General features: G+C 40.3%; 2 protein-coding genes across 4 annotated transcripts; both read right to left on the reverse strand.

Annotated features, from left to right (window-relative positions):
- Positions 1–1386: 1386 nt before the first annotated feature.
- On the reverse strand, positions 1387–15389 carry LOC5504845. 3 transcript variants are annotated; one of them, XM_032373180.1, is made up of 9 exons: positions 14996–15389; positions 13249–13328; positions 7062–7866; positions 5611–5779; positions 5288–5540; positions 4704–4931; positions 4172–4426; positions 3313–3498; positions 1387–3027 (listed from the first exon to the last, which is right to left on the reverse strand). In XM_032373180.1, the coding sequence occupies exons 3-9, from the start codon at positions 7825–7827 to the stop codon at positions 2578–2580; spliced, it is 2307 nt and encodes a 768-aa protein (XP_032229071.1). In that variant the 5' UTR covers positions 7828–7866; positions 13249–13328; positions 14996–15389; the 3' UTR covers positions 1387–2577. The 3 variants fall into 3 exon arrangements, with proteins under 3 accessions (XP_032229071.1, XP_032229072.1, XP_032229073.1); XM_032373181.2 differs by lacking the exon at positions 14996–15389 and having other exon boundaries at positions 13249–13587; XM_032373182.2 differs by lacking the exons at positions 13249–13328; positions 14996–15389 and adding an exon at positions 7960–8133.
- Positions 15390–15860: 471 nt separating this feature from the next.
- On the reverse strand, positions 15861–27316 carry LOC5504846 (arylsulfatase B). Its single transcript, XM_001625682.3, has 7 exons — positions 26972–27316; positions 23668–23754; positions 21187–21398; positions 20556–20767; positions 18803–19023; positions 17889–18160; positions 15861–17182 (listed from the first exon to the last, which is right to left on the reverse strand). Exons 1-7 carry the CDS (start codon positions 27231–27233, stop codon positions 16973–16975), a joined length of 1476 nt encoding a protein of 491 aa, XP_001625732.1. The 5' UTR covers positions 27234–27316; the 3' UTR covers positions 15861–16972.
- Positions 27317–27389: the final 73 nt, after the last annotated feature.

Genomic DNA, 27389 nt, shown 5'->3' on the forward strand with positions numbered 1-27389 from the left:
GACTGGTATTGGAGATTTTGACTGTAAGAATAAAATCCATACAGCAAGGCGGTAGAAAATTTTGCTTAGGTAGCAAGCCTCAGATATTTCTTTTATTTGCTTCGGGGGTACACACTATTTTTTCATGAGTCTTTTACTGCTTTACTTTGGAGGCAGCTGTTCCCCCCGTGCCCTCGTGCTAGCTTCGGCCCTGAAAAAACGGTTTCCTCAGTAAATTGCGGGGGGGGGGGGGGGGGGGGAAGGCTACACTCCATAAAAAAGCCGAATAGATATACAGAAGGCGGACTGGAAGGGGGTACTCGCTCTTGAGAGTAGGGAGGGAGGGTTGTATAACAATACTGTATAAATATGATTACTGTATAAATATGATTTGGGGAAAATTATGATTCCCATGAAGATTATCGAAAAGGCAAAGGCTCCATGTCACAAACTTTCGGACTCCAACATTCAAATCAGCCTCCGCTGTGTCTTTGGAATCTGGCAGGAACCTCGTTGTTTTGATGTGTCGTTTTTTGTTATTTAGCGTCCTTTGAAACAGGTTTGTAATTCGCCTGGCACTTATTGACGGTTTATTTGAGATATGGAAGCTTTTGCAAAGGCACTTTAAGTATCAGCCAAACGAAGATGACTCTGTATATTGTATGTCTCGTATGATATGTGCTAAAGTGCGTATTGTATTAAACAAAGTTTATCAAAACAAAACATGATTCCTTTCAATTGCCATTAGTTCTTCTACGAATACGCAGCCTAGACCCTGTTGTTCTGATCGGGTTCCCTGTGGCGAGTAAGAGATGTGAAGTCACAAATCACAACCCAACCCTCCCCTCCCCCAATAGAGCAGGAATATGCGAAATACGCCTCTCTACCACATCAAATAAAATACATGACTGAGAACTGCTACCCCACCCACCCACTAAACAAACAATAAAAACAAAAAGACCAGAATATATTTTTAAAAAACCGGATCCGCATGTTATAAGTTAAGAGGGGGGGGGGGGGGGGGGGGGGGCTTTTTGAATGTTGAGACGCCTTGTCATTTTGAGAAATATAGTTTCTTATATGGATTATTTTACATTATTTTAAAGGACCCGTCTTCTGTTTAGATGGATTTAATTTTTCAGAGCGATTCAATGCTTATCTCACAAACCTAATCTACATAGCGCAGAAACTCTCGTCACGGCAGTATTGAGGTATAGGACAGGGGCGTATCCAGGAGATCCAAAAAGGGGGGGCCGAAGCAAGGGTTTCAAAAAAGAGGGGGAGCATTCAATGTTCTCCGTGTATTTCCTTAAATTTTTATTCGTTATTTTAAAAGCAAATAAGCCCCACCCCCCCCCCCCCCCCACACCCTAAATCCGCCCCTCGAGGAGAATGAAGAAACGTGGCGATAAGAACTCAACGTTCTGGTATAAGTTTATTCATTGCTGGTCATTACAAGGGGCTGTTATAAGCCCTTTCTTATGTATATACTATTGTAAGAGCTAATAGAATCTAACTGTATGTATAATATATAAATATTATCATTTTAAAAGTAAGAAAGTTTGTCTTAGCCACCCACGAGAAATTTATTGATTTATTGATTGTAATTAGCTGCTCTCATATCGCTTTTCTAAGCGAGTCATTTTGATCTTTTGGCACAGGAAACGAGCAGAGAACATGTGTTGTTGGAAAATAAGAGTCTCAATAATGAGCAATACATAGTCATCAACTCTCTTTAAGTTACAACAACTATTCATCTTTATGGGAAGAAGCGAATTTAACGCAATTGCTCTTTTACAGCACGAATTTTGGAAGTGTTTAGCACAAAACTCCATTTGATCTGAACCCATGAATGCTGCGCAAGGGTGAATAACATAAAACGCTAGTGTAGATTTGAAAATTGATATAAATAACCAATGTGCATGGTTTGACTTCCACTCCCGACAGCTTTCACTCTCAACACCGAAAATATCCAATTCGCTTTACTATGATGGCATTCTTCATATTTATAAGGTAAAGAGAAGAAGAAAGAAGTGTGAGATCATGTAAATCCTATCATTGTGTTATTTATATTCCTATCTCCTGTTTATTTTGTTTGAAATTAAGAGCGTAGTAAGGAGAACTCGCTTCTTCGAGTACATTGTCTCAGAAATGAATAATCGGAAAAGCACGTAGATTAAGGACTGGATAAGTCTGTAGTAAGTACTAATGTATTGTCACGTTATTGTCAAACGACACCACATACCTTGGTCACAACACAAAGTAACGGAACAATTAGGACAGACTGTCACGCAACCTGCAACATCACGTCTTTACTTTGTATATCGCCACGCAACACATTGGCAGTCCAACATTTCACAACCCATATTTCGAGTCACGCGACGCAAAGTACGGGAAATCACGTCGTCATGCAACTGCAAGCATCACTATATTTAAAACAACTGTAACGTCACACCAAATACTACGTCGCGAAACACAGCATAATCGAACTAGAGACAAACTTTACACACAGCGCTCATGAAATTTCGATGGCGATTATGTGCATGCGTACACGGTCCTTTGTATGCGTCCGTTGAGTAATAATTTATTATAATCAATTCAGCGTCTGTGCATAAAATGAAGCTTGCGCATGCTCAACACATCCATATTGTTTGTATCGTCGATATTGTCCTCGAATGTAGGGACGCTCAACACATCGCGGCATCCCTTTCGTTCAGGCTTCAACACACACTCGATGTACAAATCAATGGTCTTTTCCAGGAAGCCAAATGGTGCTGGACCATCCTTTAGAATCTGGAAATGGAAGTCCTTCTTGTTGAACTTGTCCCCGAGTCTAGACTCTGCCCTCTTGCGAAGCCTCATGATGTGGAGTTTACCCATCAAGTACGTGGCCGCTTGGCCAGGCAGGCTCTGGTAGCGCGTGATTTCCTTGTCTGGAATATCTGTGGTGTCCCATGTGTATTTATTAATAAGTTTGCGTGCTTCCTGGCGCGTCATGTTCATGCTATGGAAACCTGTGTCCAAGATAAGTCGGATTGCTTGCCAGAGCTGTCAAACAATGGCATAAGGTGTCAGTTGAGTAGAGACCAGTTATAAACTGTCAGTCTTTCGAATGTCCGCCTTTTATATTTGTCTGTCTGTCTGTCTGTCTGTCCGTCTGCCTTTTTTTGTATATATTTTGAATATATTGTAGTAGCATTTGCAAATGTACTTATTTTAGGGATTAACCTTGTTACGGCTTTCATGTAAAAAAGTATTCGAACTTATGAAACTACCGTAGTAAAATAAAGGTCTGTCTGTCTGTATGTCTGTCTGTCTCGGTATTGAACGTACCTGCCATTTGAGCATGCCGTATTTCAGGAGAGGTCTGCCTTTGTACGTGTCTGTCTCATTAGCAATGAGTGGATTCTCTGCGTATAGCGCCCAGCCCTCCTGAAATCCGAGGAAATAGATGAAATCTGACAGCCATCTGATCACGCCCTTCTCACCGGGGCGAAAGCGCTCCTTATATCCCTGTGCCTGTAGAGGAAAATAATGATAATTAATCATTAATGTTTAATTAATTGATGCCAACACTTGTAAGTGGCTAGCCTTTTAATGCAGGTGTCCTCTTTGGATTTGGGGCTATACGCGGGATGCAACCAATTTCAACGCCTACAAGCAAACGCCTACAAGCAAACGCCTACAAGCAAACGCCTACAAGCAAACGCCTACAAGCAAACGCCTACAAGCAAACGCCTACAAGCAAGTAAATGGTGCTAACGGCCCCTCTACTGACCAGATAATAGCACCCAGGCCTCTTCAACAACAGAAACTACAGAAAAATATGGTGCCCAGGCCCTCTCAACTTCTCACCTGTAAGTGGTGTCCAGAATCTACTGCCCTGTAAGTGGTGTCCAGGCCCCCTCTTCTACTGACCTGGAAGTGGTGTCCAGGCCCCCTCTTCTACTGACCTGGAAGTATTACCAAGGCCCACTCTACTACTGACCTGTAAGTGGTGTCCAGGTCCCCTCTGACTTCTAAATGGTGCCTATCCCCCCTCCTCCACTTACCAATAAGTGGTGCCCAGGCCCCCTCTTCTACTGACCTGGAAGTGGTACCCAGGTCCACTCTATAACTGACCTGGAAGTGGTGTTCAGGCCCCCTCTTCTACTGACTTCTAAATGGTGCCTAGCCCCCCTTATCCACTGACCTGTAAGTGGTGCCCAGGCCTCGTCTCGTGGGCGCTCACAGTCCATTCCTCAAAGCGAGGCCCTGCTTTCTTGAGGAAGAAGGGTATGGTGTAGACGGCGGCATGAGAACATATCTCGTCACTTGGGGTATAGCCCTGAGCGGCTACGGAAGGGTTAAAATCCACGTCTAGCTTAACAGGGCAATTAGGCGTAGAGTGTTTGCGGCCAGAGAAATGAAACTGGTCCACAGTCTTCGCATCAAGTTCAGCCATTATCTACAAGTAACAAAGACCGCGTGAGTAATTACCTAGTATCCTGGATATAAGATACTGGAAAGTGACATAGATTCCAGGAAAAGTATCTAAGGGATGACAGTGTTAAGAAGTGCCAAGTCTTTCAAGACACTGGAACTGTCACGGTAAAAGGTGATCCTGGATAATAAAATCGCTGATCTGCAAACCACAATGGTTATTTGCCACCCATTTTAGGGGACAGTGAATCTTCACTGCGTATTTAGTACTGCACTGCGCGCGCTATGATATCAATACTTGCCTGCCTAGTGTAGGTGAACCACTTCAGAATCGCCTCCCATCTCAGGGGACAGTGAATCCTCGCTGCCTCTTTTGTACTGCACAGCCTGTGCGCGCGCTCATTTGATTCGATCTCCGGGAGCGCGCCATCACTGAAGTACATGTCGTTCTGGCGAGTTCTGTTCATTAATGCAACTCTGGCTTTTTCGTTATCAGTCTCCCCGGAGAACTCACGAGCAACTTCAAGGATCTGGGGCAATAATTAATAAATAATAAACTTTTGCAACATGGATCCGTGATTAGACTCAAATTTGTTCCGTTCGATCAAATGGTAATGAGTGACCACGGGAGCTTCAACTCTTATGGTCGTTTGAATCGTGATTTAAAAGCTTGAAATTCGTAAAACGTGACATTTGATCTGTATTTCATTTATTGATTTCGCGTTCTGCTTTTATATTTTTCCGGCCATTTAAAAAAATATTTCCTGTAATTTGTGAATTTTTTAACTCGTGTTTGGCCCGTGATTCGTCATTTCAACCACTTCACCCTCCCCCCGCAACAGCTGTTAAAAAAATCTAATAATAAAGACTTTCTTGTTCCACGTACCTCGTCGTAGAACCCACCGATTAGCTCCTCTCCAAGTTTGTGGATATCGTTCGCCGGAGTGTCACCAGATATGAAGTATGATAGAATCTTATCATAAGAAGCTTTCCCGTCAATCAACTCGCCGCTAGGAAGCCGCTGGGTGGTTCGGGCTCCCTGTGTGCCGTTGCGGTACACATGTGTCAGCGGTAGATTACCAAAACCATGCATAAGGTCATCTGATACGCAGTATTGAATATGGTCCGTTTCCAAGTACCTAAAAAAGCAACATGAATCTAAGAATACACGAAAGGTTTGTCAAGAAATATGCAAATTATAACACATACCTGAGCACTCGATCAATGGGTTTCCCGACATGCTCCAGGAAGTGTTCTCGGAGCGACTCGTTCATAGATTTATTATGTTTTACCCGCCATGCTTCGCGCTCCTCTTGACTTAAGTTGGCAAAGAAATTTAACTTACTGATGGCCTCGAATACGGTCGAGTTGAAGACGCCTGGAAATATAACGTGCAAAGTTGAAGATATCGGGGTTTGCGTACAAAGAAGAGAAACGTGTGGTATTGATCGTGAGGACATATTTCTAGTTTAGTTTAATATTTTAAGATTACTTTATTAAAAGAGCAAAAATAAATGTTATGCAATTTTAGGTATTTTTTAACCCATTAAATCCTGGCTATTTTTGAGCTGAATTTACACAAAAAAAAAAACAGACCGAAAACAGATACCGCCCTCCCTATTTTGAGTTTTATACAGACCGTCGGTATCCTAGCTTTCCAACAGTGCTCTGCGGTCCCATTTTTAATCCCTTGTCGTTGTGCTTATACGAGCACAAGTTGATGGTTGCTTTTATTTTTTATCAAAAAATACAGCTATCAGCATATTGGGAGAGTGTCCTTGGACATCATGAAGTCTATTGAAGTCTATCTTTGCAAGCAAAGGTGGATTCATGGTGTTTTTTCTTGTTTGGCTTTGCCAATTTTGGATGAGAAAATAATTTTCTAATGAATCACCACAGCTCTCCTAAATGGTGTCTTTTCTGAAACCAAATCGATTCCAAAATTGTTTACTTTGCTATTCTGGCCCTGTATGACCTGGAATTGATTTGTTTGGCTTTGGGGTGAAAAGACTTATAAAAAACCATCTGACTTTGGGCAGAGGAGTGTTGACTGGCCCTCCCCTCGTGAATCTTTCCCTGGATCTCCCAGAATGCTTTGCAGTCTGTAATGGCAACGAAATAGTTTTACAAGCCTTCAAGGAGTGGACATTGTGAGAATAAAGGTATCTATTTTTGTCTTGGGCTATGTTTGCTGATCTCTCTCACTTGTGTGGTATTTTGAGCGTTTTGTTGAGAGGGGTGATTCTGCTTTTTTTCCTTGTTCGATTTGAAGTTTGTCAAAGAACCTAAGCTATTATTTGGCTTTCCCTTAGACTGATGCCTGAGTATCTTCATCTTGTTGTGTTTATTTTGCATTTATGAATTTTTTGGGTTGTGGGTACTTCCCAAGGCCGGTACAGGCCGGTTGAGGGGTCAATGTGTTAATCACACAAGAAAGAGAACAACTGCGGTGAGTTGTTCCTTTTTACTCATTTGTAGGTGAGAACTCAGTAAATGATGTATGAGTAAGACTGGACGGTTGTTGTTTTCGATCTATTCAATAATTAATCTCTCTTGAAACGCAAATATGCACTAATCGTAAGAAGTAACAAATATGCTTGTTTAGCACAATCAAGCTAATTGGATTAAAGAAACCGCGATACAAGATGGCAAAGACTTACCTTCGGGCCCGTACAACGCGATGCTGAGATACTCGGTCTTATAGCGAAACCCGTTATATCCCGACTCGCATCCTTCCACGTTCCGCACCATTCCAGTTTTTATCCCAAGCTTTAAATTACTCTCATACTGGGAAAAAGTTTTGTTAATCTCCCTCAACTTCTCAAGAAAAAGCTCCATTTCACCCAAATTATTTGGTTTCAAATTTTTCATGGTAAATTCGAAAAACTCCAGCACATAACAAATAGGCATCCAGCAGAATACATCTGGGCCGAGAAGCCAGTCGCCAACATAGTAGTCATAACCGAATGGAATTCCATGCGGATAAACGTGCTTCAACCAGAATTTAGCCTGCTCATAAGCCCTCCTTTCTCGCAAGCTCAGCTCACTGGACGAAGGATCAAAGTTTTCAAACTCTTTTAAAAGCGCTCTTGATGTGTCCGTGACGTATTTTAGTCGAGAAGGCGTAGGGTCGTAGCTACGAAACCTTTTCTTGGCTTCTGCAGCAGTGAGATCAGGTTTCATAAATATTCGCTCAGGGTAGAGCTCAAAATGAGTGTCTTGTAGCTTTTGAAGTAAGCTAGAAAATCTGGAGTTCTTTGTTTCTGCTGTAGTGAAACCATTTTCAGAGCTTGTTTTGCTTTGCTTCTTTACTGAATATTTTACCATCAGCGCGATTCCGGCTGCTAAGCAAGATATACCAACGATTATAACCCCAGCGGCCACAAGAACGATCACCCGACCGTTTTTTGCTCGTTTAGATTGCATACCAACCGCACTGAGCTAGTTTTCGCGATGCTTCAAGTCCTAGGAAGTAAAGAGAGCAGAAATTATAAGCCATTACTTGGTTAAATAGCAAATTAGCCAACAATATGGATAGCGCAGAGAAATGTCACAGACCGATGGTTTTGTTGTCTGAGATTTTAACGCGGACACGGTTCAGGCATTCACACACTAAAAACAAATGCAGTCACTACGACCTCCTAGCTAGTATGCCATCTTCTCTGCACCCAGCGACGGGTTAAGCCTCGACGATTTTCAGGAAGTGACGACGCCTAATTATCCGTTAGAGAGAGAGATGAAGGCGGAGATAGTAGGAATTTGTGCCCCATTACACATTGAATGTTTCTGTTAATTCATTCCAAAAATGTATATAGCGAGGGCACTTTAATGAGTCCTTGATGAAAATGAATTTACTACCATAGAAGAAAACACTAGAAATGCTACAGTCCGGCAAGAAAGTATGGTTGCTGCAGGTGCTTTATTGATAAAGTAGGAAGATTTTCATACATTGATGCATAGGGTATAACATCCAAGTGCTATGAAGCATCGACCTAATTAAAAATCCCTATATTGAATCATCACGTTTACCCAAGTTAACAAGAGAGTGGTATACGGAGGTAGTGGTTTTACTCGCATGTGATTTGCCTGAAACTCTGTCGACTTTCTCCGGGTCGTGAGAAAAGTGGTTATTTATCCAAGCTGTTATTGGGTGGTATCGTCTTCTAATCAACGCTTTTCACTCGAAACGCGAGTTTCACGGATAACATCAGCGCGTAAGATATGAGCATACTTGATATGAACAAGAATTTGACATCGCACAATTGAATAATATTTGAATTTTTTTTCTAAGGAAACGTCTTTGAGCTTAGAAAGCTGTTGTACTGCTAATTGGAGACAAAGTATCAGTAATTTCTGTATAATATACTGTGTTCTTTTAACGTTTACGAGGATGTTCATCTATAGACAATAAACATAGTTTAACGCTAGGAAAACAACAGGGAATTCAAATCATTCGAAGACGGTACACCAACATATTAATTCATTGTCAATATTAGAATGAAAAGTTCTCTAGTTTATTCTAGAAGACCATAAAACCATAAAGAAAATAAGAGGATTATATTTAAAGTTAAAACATTAGTCTATGTGTTTTTTGTAATTAAAGGACTTTGTAGAAACGAAATCTGGAAAACCAGGCACCGGGTTCGGTGGCTCAATTTTTCACATAGGGAAAAAAAAAGAAAAAGAAAAAATCACGAGGGTTACTAAGAGCCCAAGAGCATCCTTACGATGAGCCTAACGTGAGATAAAATACTTATTCTCTTAATAACTATCATGCTTGAAAAATATACATTGTGATTGGAATAAACAGTGGGCCTTCAGAGTTATCAGAATAATTAAAATGCGAAGACATTTTAAAGGGGCAAAATAAAAAGCAAAATAATAACTAAATAATCGTATATATAATACATGGAAGTAAATGGCATTATAATATGTGACCGCGAGGTTGATACATTGTTGAATTTGGTCAAATATGTATGCGCATGCGCCTTGCATACTTGTCATGCATTAAGTTGCGCCATATGACATAAGCATAGCCATATGTGCATCGTAACGAGATTTTAATGGTGCCATATTGGTATGCTTGAGGGAACAACAAGTTGCGATATTGTATACAGATATTGATAGTTTACGACAGGTTCGCGTGCGCTTTGCTCAGGAATGAATGGTATTTTCGTGATCGATAAAATATGGAGAAAATTTAAAAACAAAATGTCCACTAAAGTAATATAATTTTATACACTTTCTACGACCTGATACCAAACCTTCACAGGGAAAAATACCACAGGTGTTGATTCGATGAAAGTAGATTTCAGATAAAACTAGTAAAATTAACTTACTCACCGAGTCACTTTAGGGAAATGATGAGAGACGTTCTCATTATATGTTAACCTCACATATGTTACGTGGATCGAGGACAGAAAGTCATTTTCAGTACAAGTAATAGATAGCCAAATGAGAAACAGACAGTGCTAAATACTGTGGCTGTCTTGTATTAATCGCTAGCCCGGCCCGCACTCGACCACATCAACCAAATCCCGCCATTATGGTAAAACGCATGGAAGAGTGATTAAATCAGGCGAATAATAACAGAGGGCTTGATTTTAACATTTTTGCCAACATACCTAAATTCAAACATAATTAACACATCAAAAAGAAATATAAGATACCTCTTTGAGAATCGAGTAAGTCAGGGGTGCATTTTTAATTGCTAGCTTACCCGAGAATATTATACTCTCTTTTTCCTATGAGAACGTCTAATTTTCGGTTGAGGCTGAGCCATTTTTATTTTTGTAGCATTTTAAGGCTGAAAACGTTCTTATCGATGTTCTTAAATTTCAGTGGCCTGAAATCATACACACCGGCTTTGTAAAACAGAACAACACAAATGATCAATAAAAAAAGTAGTCCCAGGCTGGACGTTCTTATAAAAAAGGTTCTTATAAAAAGGAGTGTATTATACTTCACCAGGTTAGGCGGGTAAGTGGAATTTTTTTTCCATCAATCAACCCTATTCATACACTATTCTCTAATTCAGATGTCCAATTTCATTAGTAAGGTTGAATTTGTATTTGTAAGAATTCTTAAGAATCAGGAGAGTAAGTCTCAATTATTTCCATTCCAATGCGCGCAGAAATATTGGCGAATGAGTGATTTATAGCGCTGAGAGCAGCCTCTGTCAGCCGTCGCTATCTCATCCTTGCAAGGTACCAAGTGAGAGAAAGCATCCACTTCCATTGGGGAAGCTGATGTGATATTTTTGATTGAATTCGGTAAAAAAAAGCACAAGATTTTAATATTAGGTGGTTACTCGAGATTTCTACTTATAATAAGTCTTCTGATATTGGGTGAAAAAGATAACAAAGGTGTGGATGTAAAACGCTCTTTGATAATTTACGGCTAGAGGTAATCTTTTTTCCTGTGGTACCTATAGCAAGCTTTACCAATATACCAATAGGCAAGCTTTACCAATATACCAATATCAAGCTTTATGTTGAGTCAGGCTGATTGTATTTGTACATAGCCTAAACTACAGCAGTAGCAAATGTGGGCAAATGTGATCTAGTCTAGAAAACTGAAACTCGTCCACTTTTCTCCCCTCCCCTCCTCTCTCCTTCACCATTTTTAAAGAACAAAATAAAGCAAATATACATTTGATTGTAATTTGCTTTATTCTGTGACGTTTATTTTACTGAATTCACTAAAACAAACAATAGATACATTTTTTCCGTTGGCGAAAATCAAGAATACAATCAGAGTAGGACAAATGGGCGGGACTGACGCGCGCCTTGAGTTTTCTTAGTGGATGATGAATGTGTCCCAGCTTGACAATCCACGTCGCCAAAGTAGATTTTGTTTATTGATCATTACTTTCTTTAAATGCACGAGCAAATAACAAAATGCCAAGAGCAAGCCATTCTAAAACACTACATCCGTCAGCTAAGTCATACCTAGAGCGCTTGTGTCAGCTAGGTAGTTAATTGATTTTTAAGGAAGAGAGTTATTCAAAAAGATATCAATTAGCGGCAGGTATATTCTAAAACAACGAAATACAACATGCGCATCAGTCCACTGCAGTCCCGGTTGAACCTCTATATAACGGACACACTTTGGACTATGACGAGTGTCCACCTTCAGAGGTTCTACTATGAGTGGGTTTAATCTGTTGAAATTGTCCGCTGCAGTCCCGGTTGAACCTCTATATAACGGACACACTTTGGACTATGACGAGTGTCCACCTTCAGATGTTCTACTATGAGTGGATTTAATCTTTTGAAATTGTCCGCTGCATTCCCGGGCGAACCTCTTATAACGGACACCCTATGACTATATTGAGCAGTGATATACGATAAAGTCGCACCGCAGATGCCGCAAGATCCAAGATCAAGCAAGTTTGCATTTTTCTTTTGCCATAGACACAACTACTGTAAAACCCAACGTAACTAAGACAAACTGAGAAAAAAACCTTCAGTTAACTCAGTGTCATCGACGAATATCCGTCATAATCGCCGCCCCCTCCTCGTCATCGTTACATCATTATTATCATCTTCTTCATCATTGTCATCAACATAATCATAATCATAATCATCAACATCACCATCACCACCACCTTCACATTTTAATCAGCATCATCATCATCATGATCATGATCATAATCATCATCATCACCATTATCATCAGCTTCATAATAATTACCATCACCACCATCATCATTATTATAATCATAATAATAATAATCATCACGATCATCACCATCACCTCCATCATCATCATCATCACCACTTTAATCAAGAGCATAATAATAACCACCATCATAGTCATAATAGACCATAATCATCGTTACGTAACAGCACCAAAACTATCGCCAACATGCCAACTTTAACCTCTAATGAATTTCCCCTATCAGTGAGATCACTTCGCCGACTCTACGCACGATGTTTTTGGCAGTTCTTCCAACACGCTCGCTAAAGAGGACACTCTTCTACGATACCAGTGAATGCAATCACTCATCGCATAAGTAAAGGGGATAAGTGTTGGCAATGCCCCCTTTACATCCGCACAAGCCAGGGACTTTGTTGCACAATTTGCAACGGCATCGCAGTACGGTCTCTTAATGCTCCAGTTACTATCGATAACCACCATTTAAAGAGATGTATACGAAGCTTGCATGTCGAAAAACATAAAGAACACCTTATTTGATGTAGCATTGTTATAATAAGTTCCAGTTGATGTTAATCTCACTGTATCGACGCTAAGATAGCCTTAGTCAAATTATCACGAAATTGAAGACGATTTTCAGCTCGTTCAAGTTCGCGGCATTAATCGCCCTGTATGGGTTTATCTCAGAGGTCACCCCCCATTCCATTAGTCTCCGAAAAACAAAAACAAAAAAACAGATAAATCAATCGCACGATCGAATCGGAATATTCGCCAAAATAGAGAACTCGAGCGAATTTCGTTTGTAAGGAACCTTTGACATTCTGGAGAGAATGCCTAAAACTCGCATGATCAGTTTTTAAATGCAGGAAGTAGCCCGGAGTGATCACAGATTTTGGGTTCGAAAGGTTTACGTGGTCTTTCTGAAAATTGTTGCGAAACGACACACCATCTGACAAATGTTTGTTTCAGCTGCGAAAAATCATACACTTTCTACAAAACAACTTTTGGATTTCTTACAGATTCTTTTTGATTTCTCTCTTTTCAAAAGGGTCGAATAGAAACGAAAATACATTGCTTCAGATTAAAAAAAAAATGACTTTAGGCGCGAGTTAACATTGAAACAATGTATAGTAAAGCGGTTATTGGATTTGAAAAGGGTGGGATGTATACTCTAACAATACTGCTTACCTGTGAGTGATGATTGGTCTGCGGTTAGTTAGCAGGTTTGCGAGTGCGCTCTCTGCACTGTCCCCGCTTTACTCTTCAACCTAAATAGAAACAGACGGTAGGTATGAACAACAAGAGACTGCGCACAATAGCTATCGCGATGTGGACCCTGCAAAGGTCAACAAGGCAATCCACAAGTGACTGGATGAATTAAGCCCTAGTCCTGCCGAACCTTGGCTCGAACACCAATAGCGGAATTCAGAGCGACTAGTGTATCTTACACAAGTTGATTAACACTTTCCATCAATAAGACAGATAACAGTCTAGCACCGAAAGGAAACGCTAGATTGTTAGGCGTAAGAATATAGCTCTAGGGCGTTTACCCGAGATGATAATTATAACAAACGAACAAGTGCCATTCAAATGGAACAATCCAGTAAGACAATTCCAATATCTGAGAACCCCCTATTTCGTAAACATTTTTACAAGCTCTCGCGCAGGAATAATGAAAAAGTGCACGAGCTGAATGACAAGTAGCTTTTAAGCGCAAAAAGCATTCAGGCGCTTTTCAATCAGTACTTTATCCTGCATACTTCAGGATGTCTTCTTTCAAAATTCACGAGTGGATGATGTGCACGTCGTGGTTTTCATCATTATCTTTAAGCGCGAGTTAATGAAAGTGTATTGAGCGGAAACATGGATCCGGTCTCAATTGTGGTGAATATAATGAGCGGCGCGTGAACGTAGCGGATTTCGCAGAGAGCGCATGATAACATATCACAAACGCTTAAACAGCGTTCAAGATTTTCACTTGAGATAATCACAAATGATTGTATAGAAAGCGGAATAAAGATTTTTTTTTAGAGAAAAACCTTGTTTGGTTTTATTTTATGTAGGGAATATCGGTGCGTGATACCCCCCGGCGCAACACGACTATAGATTTAAACGTCCAAAGGGGGCCCTGAACTAAGTACTTGAAATATATCTTCTGAAGCTCGCTCTTAAACATGATAATCACCAGAAACAGAAATTCGATTGAGATGGAAATCTCGGTTTTGTATCTTAAATTTGGTATTTTTGGAAATGAGGTGGGCAGAATTGTGATTTCTCGGCCAAGCTTCGGGTTATGAGAGCGGTGGAAACGTATGTTGCAAAATTCTGCGAATGCAAACGCGTGTGAGGGGGGAATTCCAAAGAGAGATGTGCATATCAATTATTACTTTGAACGGATGCAGATGATGGAACAAAAGGATTTAATACTAGTTTAGATAATAGTGCTACAAAAAGATGATAAAATTATGTGATTTTGATACCTCGCGACTTCACACACACGGAAGAGCTTTTTTCATAACACCTACCATTCGCACCCGCGTTGCATCATGGATAACTCACAAAAAATAAAATAACAGATCCGAATGACAGAGAATCACATAAATAAGCTATAGTTTTTGAAACCTGGATTATTTTCCAATTACCTTATTTGCTATCTATTTGATTTCCATGAAGTACACCGCGCTGCGATACATGGATTATCAATGCAACGCTGTTGCATACACCGAGTTTCTCTAGAATTTTAAGACATTTGATACGTATATGATAACTGATAGGCTTTCATAAGATAAATACTGATCAGGGAACAAAATCTAGGAGGGACGATTGTTTGTCTCGATGTGGACTTCTTGCCCCGTGTGAATGATCATTTTACTGCGTTCCCAGACTCCCATTTTGATATCCTAGCAAAATACAAAGGGCGATGGGGCATACATACCCACCAGCCGCAGGCGCGAACACAGGGACCAATTGTGGCGAACGGCACAATCCCCGATTGCTGAAAATGTCGCCCATAGAACTCATGAGCATTTCCGATTGTTTAAAACGGTCATTTGAAGTTTGCAACTTAAGATACTTTCCATAATTTGATATTTTGTATGTATAAGAAAACCTAAGCACTTGTCCTAGTTAAGCCTTTTTGATAAGCCCTATCAAATGAAAATAATGACTACATTTAGACACTGTTAAATTCTACTGAGTCGCATATTGGGCCTCGACTCTCGACCCACAATCCGAGATACAAAGATTTCATTAAGCCAGTTATCAGCGTCAGTGATGGGCAAATCTTATCAGACAGAGGCTCGATAGCGGTGACTCCTAACCGCTGTCAAACACACAGGAGGGATGCGAGAGGGAGGGGGCATATTGAGGGTCTGGATAGGAGAGGGAGGGGGCACTCAACAGGGTTTTTATGGGTAGGGGTAGTAGCATGCTAGTAGTCGGTAGCATGAGGTATGTATGAGGACGCCAGTCAGAGTCAGTAAATATTTGTTCGTAGGAAGACACCAACATTTACAATTCTTTTTCAATAAGTCAGGTATTGTTTTAAGACGGTTTGTTGCTAGTTGGTTAAACCCATCCAGACACAGGAGGGCAGAAGTAGAACAACAAGAACATTGCAAACCCACAAAAGAAACGCTGACCCATGCACAGAACCCTTGACAGACCGTATCGAGTCACACAATCATGTAAATCAAGTCAGGTTAACACGCTATGGTCGCGTAGTCACGACATACAGTGACAAATGAATGGCGACACCCTATGGCTAAAATCCTGCTATAAGGGATCGGACGAAAAACGACTGACTAGTAACGCAATTTTATTGGAGTCACGCAATTCAGGCTGTCACCCTCCTTACGCGGTGTCAATGCGTTGTTAAACATTACAACCAAGTTGACGGGTACTAGTTGTGTTTAAAGGTTCAAATAGAGGGTAGGGTTTTAAAGATATCGAAATTAGCTTCTTAGATTCAACACATCACGTTAGGTTCTATAGCTATCAGAAATTAGCTTCTTAGGCTTCATAAGCCGTATTTAATGCAAACGAAGATAAAACAATCGACTCAATTCCTTTACAGGCATTTCCATTAAATACGGCTCATGGATAATACGACGTTTGAACTCAGATTTAGATTTAACACATCCCCTTTTTATCACGTTCAACACATCCCCTTTTTATCACGTTTAACACATCCCCTTTTTATCACGTTTAACACATCCCCTTTTTATCACGTTTAACACATCCCCTTTTTATCACGTTTAACACATCCCCTTTTTATCACGTTTAACACATCCCCTTTTTATCACGTTTAACACATCCCCTTTTTATCACGTTTAACACATCCCCTTTTTATCACGTTTAACACATCCCCTTTTTATCACGTTTAACACATCCCCTTTTTATCACGTTTTCCTAGTTGAAGTGTTGCACTTAGTAGTCACGTGACTAGTCATGTAAACTCAAAGAATGTCGTACTGTCCTTGCATTGCCTTTTGTAACAAGAAATGTTTATTTACGGACATACTTAGATTTCAGTTATCTTACTCACTTTTTAAAGTGACTTACTTATTACTTATAATGCAATTTGTTTTTGCCATTTCGTTTTGTGTAATTATGTAATGTTGTTAAAAAATTACCACGTGAAATCAAACCTTAACATTCACATTACCACGTGCACTCACATAATATTACCATTCAAATTACCAGGTGCAATCGCACATTACCACTCACATGACCACGTGCAATCACGCATTACCATCCACATTACCACGTGCAATCACGCATTACCATCCACATTACCCCATGCGATCATACATAGCAATTCACATTACTGCGTGCAATCATACATTCCATTCACATTATGGCATGACACATCCCATCAAGTGTCAGTTCAACTTCACTCTACCACTCTATACTACACCCATGGGGTCCACGCACCATTCTGTTTCGCTACCTGACGTGCGTACGGGTCTTTAGGTTTGTTCGCGGGGGGCACTGCGGTCTTCCTGTAATGCTCCACACGCAATTGTAGCCTAGTAACAACATCCGGGAGTTTATCGTGCAAGTCATGCTTTTCGTATGGGTCAGCGGTTATGTTGTATAACGCGACCTCCACCATGGGAACCTGTGGAAAAATCGTTTTTTATATTGTTTTTTTTTTCAATATTTTGAATTAATTAACGCTTTATTTCCCACAACTAAAGGGTAGTGCTGTGTACACATTTGAATACGTCACAACGTGTTATGAATGCCTTTTGCATACAAAAAGACCTTTAAAATCCGCCGTTTATCTGACTTCATTTGATTGTGCTATGTTACCGTACGCGAATGGAATTCTCATTTCGGTAGCAAACGTATTCCACTTCAATTATTTTATTTTCGGAAACCTAATCAAAACCTTAACACTGAACCAAACACACCAAAGCCATTAAGAATGAAATATTACATTTGATCAATTACATAACCATGTTTATTTCCAATAGTACAAGATGCATTATCAATAAAATCGCGCATTAATCAAAGGTGTTTAAATATCCTGTGTGCTTACTGAATATTTAAAAAGTTATTGAAACAACTTGTTAAACATGATTGGAAATGACCTTTGCGGCCTTTGCGGGCACTCCCTAAGGTCTATACCGCAGAAAAGCTCTTTTTGGCGTGCTTTGCGCGGCCACAATTCGTTCGTTCGTTTGTTTGTTCGTTCGTTCATTTATGTATCTATTTATCTAACAGTTAATTAACACATCAATTTATTTGCCAACTAGCTAGGTTTGCACAGGGTAGCGAAGCCTTTGGCATGGGGATTGAATCCGGAGACATACGAGACCTACCTTATTATTTGAGTGTATATACCAATCTACACTTCCATTCCTGTCCTCGGGAGGAATGAAGTAAGATATGTTAGGAACGGCCATCAACAGCTTCATGTCCCCGACTCTCAGACCGATTCCCGTGGTAGAAAAGCCCAGGCTTCCGTCGCCAGGTGGGATATTGATTGTATCTATGTTGTGTAGTAGCTCCTTGCGTGGGCTTTCAACACCATGTGATATGGACTCCCACACATCATAGCCATCCAAGTCTTCGTCTTCATCTAGACTCCCACCTTTGGAAATTACAATGTAACAAAAGTTATCAACTTTTAGGACGATTTCGGTGGTCTTAGAAAACTTAAAGCAGTTTTGTTGATCTGGAAGTAAGCTGTCATTCTGGTTCTTTTTGGAATAGATCATCAAAAATTGCCAAGAGACAAGCTACTGTGGTAAGATTGACTACGGCTGTTCTCAGACACAACAACGAATTCGGCTATAACTTTGTGTAAAAATAAAATGTACAGATAGCGAACTAATTGAATATTTAATGTCCATGAGCGAGACCGTCAACTGCTTATGTTGCATAAGGAAGCATTCCTCATGCGAGTAAATTGAACAAATTGAATATTTTTACATTTTGAACTTTTAAATGTCTTTAACCAAACTAACGCGTCCGACTTTGCTTCTTCATGCATGCTCAAACTGGGGCAGGGGAGTGGTCACAAATTTGTGTGTGTGGGGAGGGGGGGGGGGGTGGCTGGGGTTGATTGTGTTTTAGAAGGGGGGGGGTGGCTTGCTTTGACAGAGAATAGATTTATACATCGATTTTTACATAATAACAATTGTAACACTACTAAGGTGCATGTAAAAAAACACCCGCTCAGAAAAGTGCGGGAAGGCTAGCACCCCCACCGCCCCAGGTCTAAGGCGCATACCTGCGAGTGACACTAAGGTTGGATACCAGTCCGTGACATGCATCAGCGCTTTACACTTCACACCACTCTGCTCAAGAGCTACACCATGCACAAATGCCACGCCACGCACCCCACCCTCCCACAAGGTGTCTTTTCTGCCTCGTAAGGGGTAGTCATAACCTCCATTCTTGGGTACTCCTCCGTTATCAGTACTGAATATCAGGATAGTGTTCTCCCATAAACTGCAACAAAAACAAGATGCAAGGAAATTTGAGACAACTCAATATATATATATATATATATATATATATATATATATATAGTGTTGGTTTGAGAAAAATACAAACTACATAGGTTTCCCTACAGTTCTGTTTCGTGGTTGCCCACTCATCAGGGGATTTTTTTTTTTTTAAATCCCCTGATGAGTGGGCAACCACGAAACAGAACTGTAGGGAAACCTATGTAGTTTGTATTTTTCTCAAACCAACACTATACACCGCTCTACTTTCGAGTATTGAGCACTTTCTATGAAAGCCTTCAACCATCATTATATATATATATATATATATATATATATATATATATATATATATATATATATATATATATATAGTGTACCACAACAAGCGCATCATCACCGCATCGTCGGCCACCGAGATCGCCAACTCCGCCCCTACCACTACCAACAACAAGACATGCAACTGCCGACAGAAAGACACCTGCCCTCTAGACGGAAACTGCCTACAGACATCTGTTATCTACCAAGCTACCGTAACTCGAAAAGACAACAACACCTCGGAAACATACGTCGGGCTCACTGAAAACAGCTTCAAGACCAGGTACAGGTACACGTCTGGACTCTCAAGGACAACATGATTGAGTACTTTATTTCATGGCGCATTCTTTCTTCCCACCCTGCCTACAACAGTACCACTAAGCGTTGCAACCTCTGCCTCAAGGAAAAGCTGACGATCATCTGCCAACCCAAACTATCAACTCTAAATAAACGCAATGAACTCGTGTCCTCGTGCCGCCACAGAAACAAAGCCCTACTACGAAACAATTAGAACTGTTAATCCCGTCACCGTTAAATTTTCGCGCTATCAATTTTTCACACGTTCCGCCCTGCATATTTATGTAACTCGCTATTGTTCCTCTTGCCGCCTTAGCTAAAACTATCAGTCTATTATTATGTAAATTTCAATGTTAATAGTATATATACGATGGTAGGAATATTCTCATTAAATCCCCTGATGAGTGGGCAACCACGAAACAGACCTGTAGGGAAACCTATGTAGTTTGTATTTTTCTCAAACCAACACTATACACCGCTCTACTTTCGAGTATTGAGCACTTTCTATGAAAGCCTTCAACCATCATTTTATATATATATATATATATATATATATATATATATATATATATATATATATATATATATATATATATATATATATATATATATATAATGATCTGTTCAATTTCTTCATATGCACTGAACTATTGAACATTGAACTATTAACAATCCCCTAAGAGTCATTCTTCAGGTGCATAGCTATAGGTTATTGCAAGGGGTGTTGGCAATATCATATCTCAGCCCTATATACATGTAATGTGCATCCCCTCCCAGAAAACTATGGCTTAGCCCTTTTCGTCCTTATCTTTATTTTTTCTATGAGAAAATCAGACAAGGGGCAATAGAGACATTATTTGGAAAAGGTAAAGTAGGCTTTCCTAACAAGTCTCCTTTAACACATATGCCCAGTGAGCTTACCCAGCCTTGTCAAAGGCGCGTGTCAAGTTCCCAAGAGCGTCATCCATAATGGTCACCATGGCAGCATAGGTGCGTCTTAAGGGATCCTTTATAAAGCTGTAGCGGTCAATATACTCTTTAGGGGCTTGGACAGGACTATGAACGTTCTGGAATGCCATGTACATGAACAGGGGTGTGCTGGGGTCATGGGCCCGGACTATCTGCTCTGCACGCTACACGTGGAATGATAACACATTGAACATTAAAGCAAAAATAAAGTGTGGTTGTATCAAGTGTAAAATGGGGAGTTTGTAACTTCTATTATAACGTTTATTATTATAACACAGAATGTCATTTGATCTTTTTTTCTCAGCAGTCTCTTAGATTTCCGGTAGAAAGCTTTCTATTGCAACAAACTCAATGAAAACCAAATAAGTGTGGAATTTCAGGTGCTGTTCAAGGATTTGTAGGGGTATCATTTCATGGTTGGTTTATATTAAAATATGACCAACATTCTTATTAAAGTAGATGAGGGATATACAGTCCCCATTGTAGAGCCAGGTTTTTTTACCTGTGAAGTTTTGATTGAAAAGTGAAGCCTGTACCACAATCTATTGTTGCTCCCGCTAATGTCTTGAGTTGCTTTTCTTACCTTTGTAAAGAGATGAGCAGAGTATGTACCATTTTGATCCCTCACAATCTCCTCATTGTCTCGTAGGTCCAGGTAATGATCCTGGACATGTGTATAGTGATTTTCAGCGCCACTATAGAAACCATAAAAGGTGTCAAAACCCCTGTATGTTGGTGTGCTCTCCCAGTTGTAGAATCCAAGATGCCATTTTCCAAGCATGTGAGTACTGTACCCTGAGTAGAAAACAAGAAGATAACAAATAAGATAGCAATAAGATAGCTCAATACCATGTGGTAAAATGATACATTGTCTAAGAACCATGTGATACAATGTCTAAGAAACATGAAACAATATCTAAGAGACATGTGATACAATATCTAAGACCATGTGATTCCATGTCTAAGAAACATTTGGTATCATGTCTAAGAAGCATGTAATACAATGTCTAAGAAACATCTGATACAATAACTACCAACCGACTTAGTGCATGACTTACTGAAGATAAGGTTATAGTTTATATGGTTGCCCCATTCTAGGCTTGTCCGATCTGTATCAACCAATTAAAAGGGGTGTGTTCCTGGACATGGTACTGCAATTAAATATTGTGATACTGCTTGGTTGTTGCCTAATTATAGATATTTGCAGAAATTGAAGTATGTAGAAAGAAATTGAAGTACTGTAGGAAGAACCTTTTTCTGTTGTATTATTTCCGATTACTAAGTTATCGAGGATAAAGAAAGGTTCAGTTAATTTATTCGGTGATCATTAGGTAAGGCATAAATATCATCTGTTGCAAAGTAAAGCAAACTAATACTATTCCAAGAGCTGTGGTATCGTCTAAAAATTTTATTCCATGGTTCCAAGATCGAAATAACTTGTCATAATCAAGATGACTTCCAACTTTGTGTCTTGTGGTATTCCTCTGGTGGGTGTTTTTTAATCTAAGAATATTCTTAATTCTTTGTATCTTGTGGTATTCCTCCGGTGAGTGTTTTTCAATCTGAGAATATTCTTAATTCTAACAACTTGAGATCTGTTGCCTAAAAACGTAAAGATCCAGTTCACTAGCACAGTGTGTACTTGCATCTTTCTCAACTTATCTATCATTACAGCATGGTCCCAGACACAAACAAATAAGAACTCGAAAAAACAGAGATGCGACACTGACAAGTGAACTGATAGGAACAATCAGGAAAAAGCTCTGCTAGCAGAGTATTGATAACGGGGAAATTGATGCAAATGATTGATAACCATTTGGTAAAATCATAAATTTAATCAATTGCCTTTTGATAATACCATTTCTTATCAATTAGTTACTTCAATAAAAGTTTAAATTGAATACTATTGACATGCTATGAGCCAGGTATTTCAGCCTAGGTATTTCAACAACAAAGTTTGGCTTCACATTCACGTGTGGCAGAAAGTTGGTACGAAAAGAGGCCAGCTCTTACTGCGATGCAAATGCACTCACATGCTTTCAATGAGAAATGTGCACCAAGATGTACTGTAAATGCTTGTTTTAGCACAGTAACAAACTATGGCCATCTTTTGAGCAGGTATATTGGTAACGTTACCTTGATTTGAGTCTCTCATCATTGCCTGCATAATGGCTCAAGGGAAGGGGAGGGAGACTAGGGGGAGGGAAATAAAGGGGAGCCTGCCCATAGACTATTATTCTAGCCGTTCACTCTGGTCCCTGAGAGACCAGAGGCTCGCTATTGGCTGAGACGAGTCACATGTGTTGTACATCCATCAAGCGTCGTATCAACAAGCTTTGGTACAAGAAAATGCCTGCAAATTGGCCGAGTAAAAGTAAAATATTGGCGATCGAATTATAAGTCAGCTTTTTTTCCGTATGGAATTTAGAAAATTTTTGTTGCAATAACGACAGCACTCGTTCCTGGATTTATTTTTTTCACGCGGACATACCGGAGAACAAAAAACTGAAGTAAAATTACAATGTAAACAGTTCATGTGATAATTGGACAGCTACTTGAGCACACATGCTTAGGGGCGGGGCGGCTAGAGCAATGGTCTGCCGGCAGGCTCTCCTTTCTTCCCTTCCCCCTCCCCTTGAGCCGCTATGCAGGCTATCACCATAGCCTGTGTAGCGGCTCAAGGGAAGGAGAGGCAGACTGCGGGGAGGGGAATAAAAGGAAGGCGCAGCTAGAACAATGGTCTGCCGCAGGCTCTCCGTTCTTCCCTTCCCCCTTCCCTTGAGCCGCTATGCAGGCTTCTCTAACCAAGGTCTGTCACTGGTTCCCAAAGCAACACATGTTCAAAAGCCAAGAAAAAAAAGGCTTGTATATAGTGTACATACTTGATATACTGTATATGGCATGTACAGGGCCATTACTAGGAGGCTTGAGATGTGTATATGCTGTAGTACTGTATAAAGGGGACCCTGGTATGTATATAGTGCAACTACTACCTACAAATGGTGTATATATACTGTATATGTATTATGTACATGGACATACACACACGGGAAGAGGCCCTTACCAGCTTTTCGGAGTTTCTGTGGTAGCAGCGTCAAGTTTAGAGGGAGGCCATAAGGTCTACCATTGTGGATGATACCATGCTGTAAACCTGTCATAAAATAGACATTCATACAGATTTAGTATCATGAAAGCATTTTACATTCCTCATGAGTACTTACATAAAATGGCACTGACAATGGTAGTCATTTCATGTAATGGTCACCTCCATCCAAATTTTGTAAATTATTATTATTTCAACCTTGTCCAAGATGGCCCACAAACTATTATCTCTCTACTCTCCTCAGTCCGCCATTGTATCCAAGGCATCCCTGTGCCCCTAGATATTGTATCAACAGGGAATCACAGTTTTCAAGACCTTGGACCTGCCTGCAGACAAGAGACTGCCCATGTTTTGCTCTTCTATTTACAGCGTCCATGAAAACCAAGAATTTCAGAAAACTGGCTTTATACATTTATGCATCTAGAACCCAGGGACGAAGCTAGCAGGTGGGGTGGGGGTGGAAGCTGCTAGCTAAGTAGAGCAGAAATTTTACAAAACGAAAGAAATAAAAAATAATAAATAAAAGAAGTATCTGAGGCTTACTCTACTGAACAAAGTTTTCTAGCTACAGCCTTGAATTCATGAGAATACTCTAAAATCCCCACATTTGCATCCCCCATATTAGGAATTGCCCCCCCTCCCCCCCCAGGAACCTGGATCCACCTCTAAATCAGATAACCTTGATTGCATGTAGCCTGCGTGCAGCCGGTAATAATTTAAAGGAGCGTCACCCGGTAACTCGCAAGGCGGGAAGCCTGTGTACTATTTTTCAAAATAGCCAATCAGAAATGTGCATTATACGAGAGACCTGTACAGGACCCGAAATGATCCCAGGACCCGAAACGATCCCAGGACCTGAAATGATCCCCAAAAGTACCCCAAATGATCCTGGGACCCGAAACGACACCGAGGAGTCCCCGAAATCAACCCCAAGGAATTGCGGTAATGGACAGAGGGAAAGCAGAAGAAATACTTGCAATTCTTGAAGAATAATTAAGGGTTAACAGGGACTCAATTTCTAAACAACGTGACTTAAAAATATTAAATTCCAATACAATACTTCTATTTATAACATTGCCCGGCGTTAAAAACATAAACAGAGTCCAAAACAAATGCACAACTTTCAATTGCTACTGAAAGGAATACGCATAAACATAGCACAGCTTTGCTCAGATCAACCAAACTCTCGACCTTCCTTTAACCTTTAAATACAATAATTGCCACTAGCGAGCTAATCCGGCAATGAGGGGCAGCGTACCAACTACCCATGCACATACTACGGTTGATAATAAATAAATAATAAATAAAACAAAAGAAACAATAAATGAATGAATAAATAAATAAATAAACGTAACAATTCGATAAGATGATGAGATAACAATACACATGTACATGGGTAGTATGGCAACTAAATCATTGCCGGGCCAGCTCGCCAGTGACGGCTATCTTAAATTCATCGACAGAGCTGAGGTCTAGCATTTGTTGGGGCAGAGAGTTCCAAACGGGGATAGTTCTTGAAAAGAAGGAGTATTTGAATTGGTTTATACTGGGAGGCGGGAGTGTAAGTTGGCATGTGTTCCTGACGCTTGACCTGGTTGCGTAGGAACCAGGTTTGCGAATTACATCACTCGGGAAATCGATTTTTACTAGCCCGTGGTGGATCTTATAAAACATGACAGAGTCGAATACTGTTCGCCTAAGTTCTAGCTGGTGCCATCCTAGGTGTGTCAGCATATTCGTGACGCTGCTATGCCTTCCGTAGTCGTTGCACACAAATCTGGCAGCGCGGCGTTGTACAGATTCAACTTTTTGAATGTCCTTCTTAGTGTGGGGGCTCCATGCTTCCGTCCCGTACTCCACCAGTGGCCTTACCAGTGCCTTGTAGGCTTGCTCTTTAACCGCAGCTGGGCAGGAAGATAAATTTCTTTGTAGGATACCCAGTACTGCGTTAGCCTTCTTCTTGACTTCCTCCGTGTGCTTTGACCAATTGAGAGATGTAGAAATGTGGACTCCAAGGTATTTTTGAACGCTAACCCCCTCCAGTGTGGTTCCACACAAATGGTATGGGAACTGGGACTTGTCGCGTTTTAAGGTGATGGTCATGACGTAACATTTTTTGGGCGCAAACTTCATCTGCCACTGTTCTGCCCACTGTTCTGCCCACTGTTCTTCCATCACACTCTAAACATTTTGCGGTTCCGACACATGACTCTGACACTATAAATCTCATTTCCGGTAAACATCACCCCTAAAAATTAATATTCATTTGACAACGTTCTACTACCGTTCTACTACCGATGCAAAATATTAAGAGGATGTGGCATTTGTTGAAAGCAATATTATGTGAGTTTTGAATTTCCTGTAGTCGTGTGTACACCCCGGCATGATCTCATGATAGGAAAGGTCTTTCATTCGCTGAATACAAACATGCAAAAAAATAACCTTAACACATTTCGCTTCCTATGGAAAGCAGCATGTCCTATCCTTTCTTTTTGGCTTGTTATGTAAAAATGATTATCCACGCAGTGTTCTTCAAATTACTATCACAGGAATTGTTAGTTGACACCAATTTCTGACTCAACCACTGTATTTCCCCCGCAGTACTATTTTTTAAAATAGATATTAAAATATCTTAATACTAAATTATGTAAATTCCCTTTTAATAACACAAATAAAGCTAAATGTTTCATATGTTTTTAAAACTGAAAGCCAATCCTTACACATTCCTTTTGTTGTCCATTACTGCAATTCCTTGGGGTTTATTTCAGGGACTCTTGGGGATCGTTTCAGGTCCCGGGATCAGTTGGGGAACTTTTGGGGATCGTTTCGGGTCCTGGGATCATTTCGGGTCCTGTACAGACCACCAGTAGCAAAAATATCGCTTTGATCCAAATTCGTGCCTTATTTGACTTCCAACAGTTATTGCTGGACCTCCGCTTGCTTGCTAAACGTCACAAACAAACGACTCCAAATTTTATCTCACTGATGTTTTTAATCAAAAAATGATTATCCTTGAAAATAAAACGCTGACTTATAAGAAAAAACATTATTCGTATCAGAAACTTGGATTTAGCTTTCGGATGGGCAGTGAAACAAAGAGAATTTTGAAGATTTATCAACGGCATTTTCCCCCTTCTCGGAGATCGATCCGGGCTATCCGTTTCGGAAGGCTAGAGAAGGCGTGACGCTCCTTCTTTAATGGAACTATTTCCACCTGCACGCAGGCTAGATTGCTACAATAACCATTTTTTTTATATATATTTACCAGTATGAATTGGGTATTTCCCGGTCATCAGCGAAGCTCGCGTGGGTGTACATACCGGCTGCACGTAATAATTATCGAGAATCACACCATTCGCAGCAAGACGATCGATATTTGGAGTTTGAATTTTCGAGCCATGAAAACCGACATCGCTCCAACCAAGATCGTCCGCCAGGACGAATAGCAAATGAGGTTTAGCGGAGGATTGAAGGACCACTACATTCAAACACAAAAAAAAGCAGTGAAAAGACAGTCTAACTCCCATTTGGACTCAGACATAAAGCCAAACGATGGAGATATTTGGAAGTTGTCATAAATGAAAGCAACGAGCGTCACAAGTGTAAAACAGAACCCTCAGGGGAGGGGTGAGAACAAAGAAATTTCATCGTTAATACAACAGTTTGCTATCATTTTAAGTGGT

The sequence above is a fragment of the Nematostella vectensis genome, chromosome 9, assembly GCF_932526225.1.
Source record: "Nematostella vectensis chromosome 9, jaNemVect1.1, whole genome shotgun sequence".
Taxonomy (NCBI): Eukaryota; Metazoa; Cnidaria; class Anthozoa; order Actiniaria; family Edwardsiidae; genus Nematostella; species Nematostella vectensis.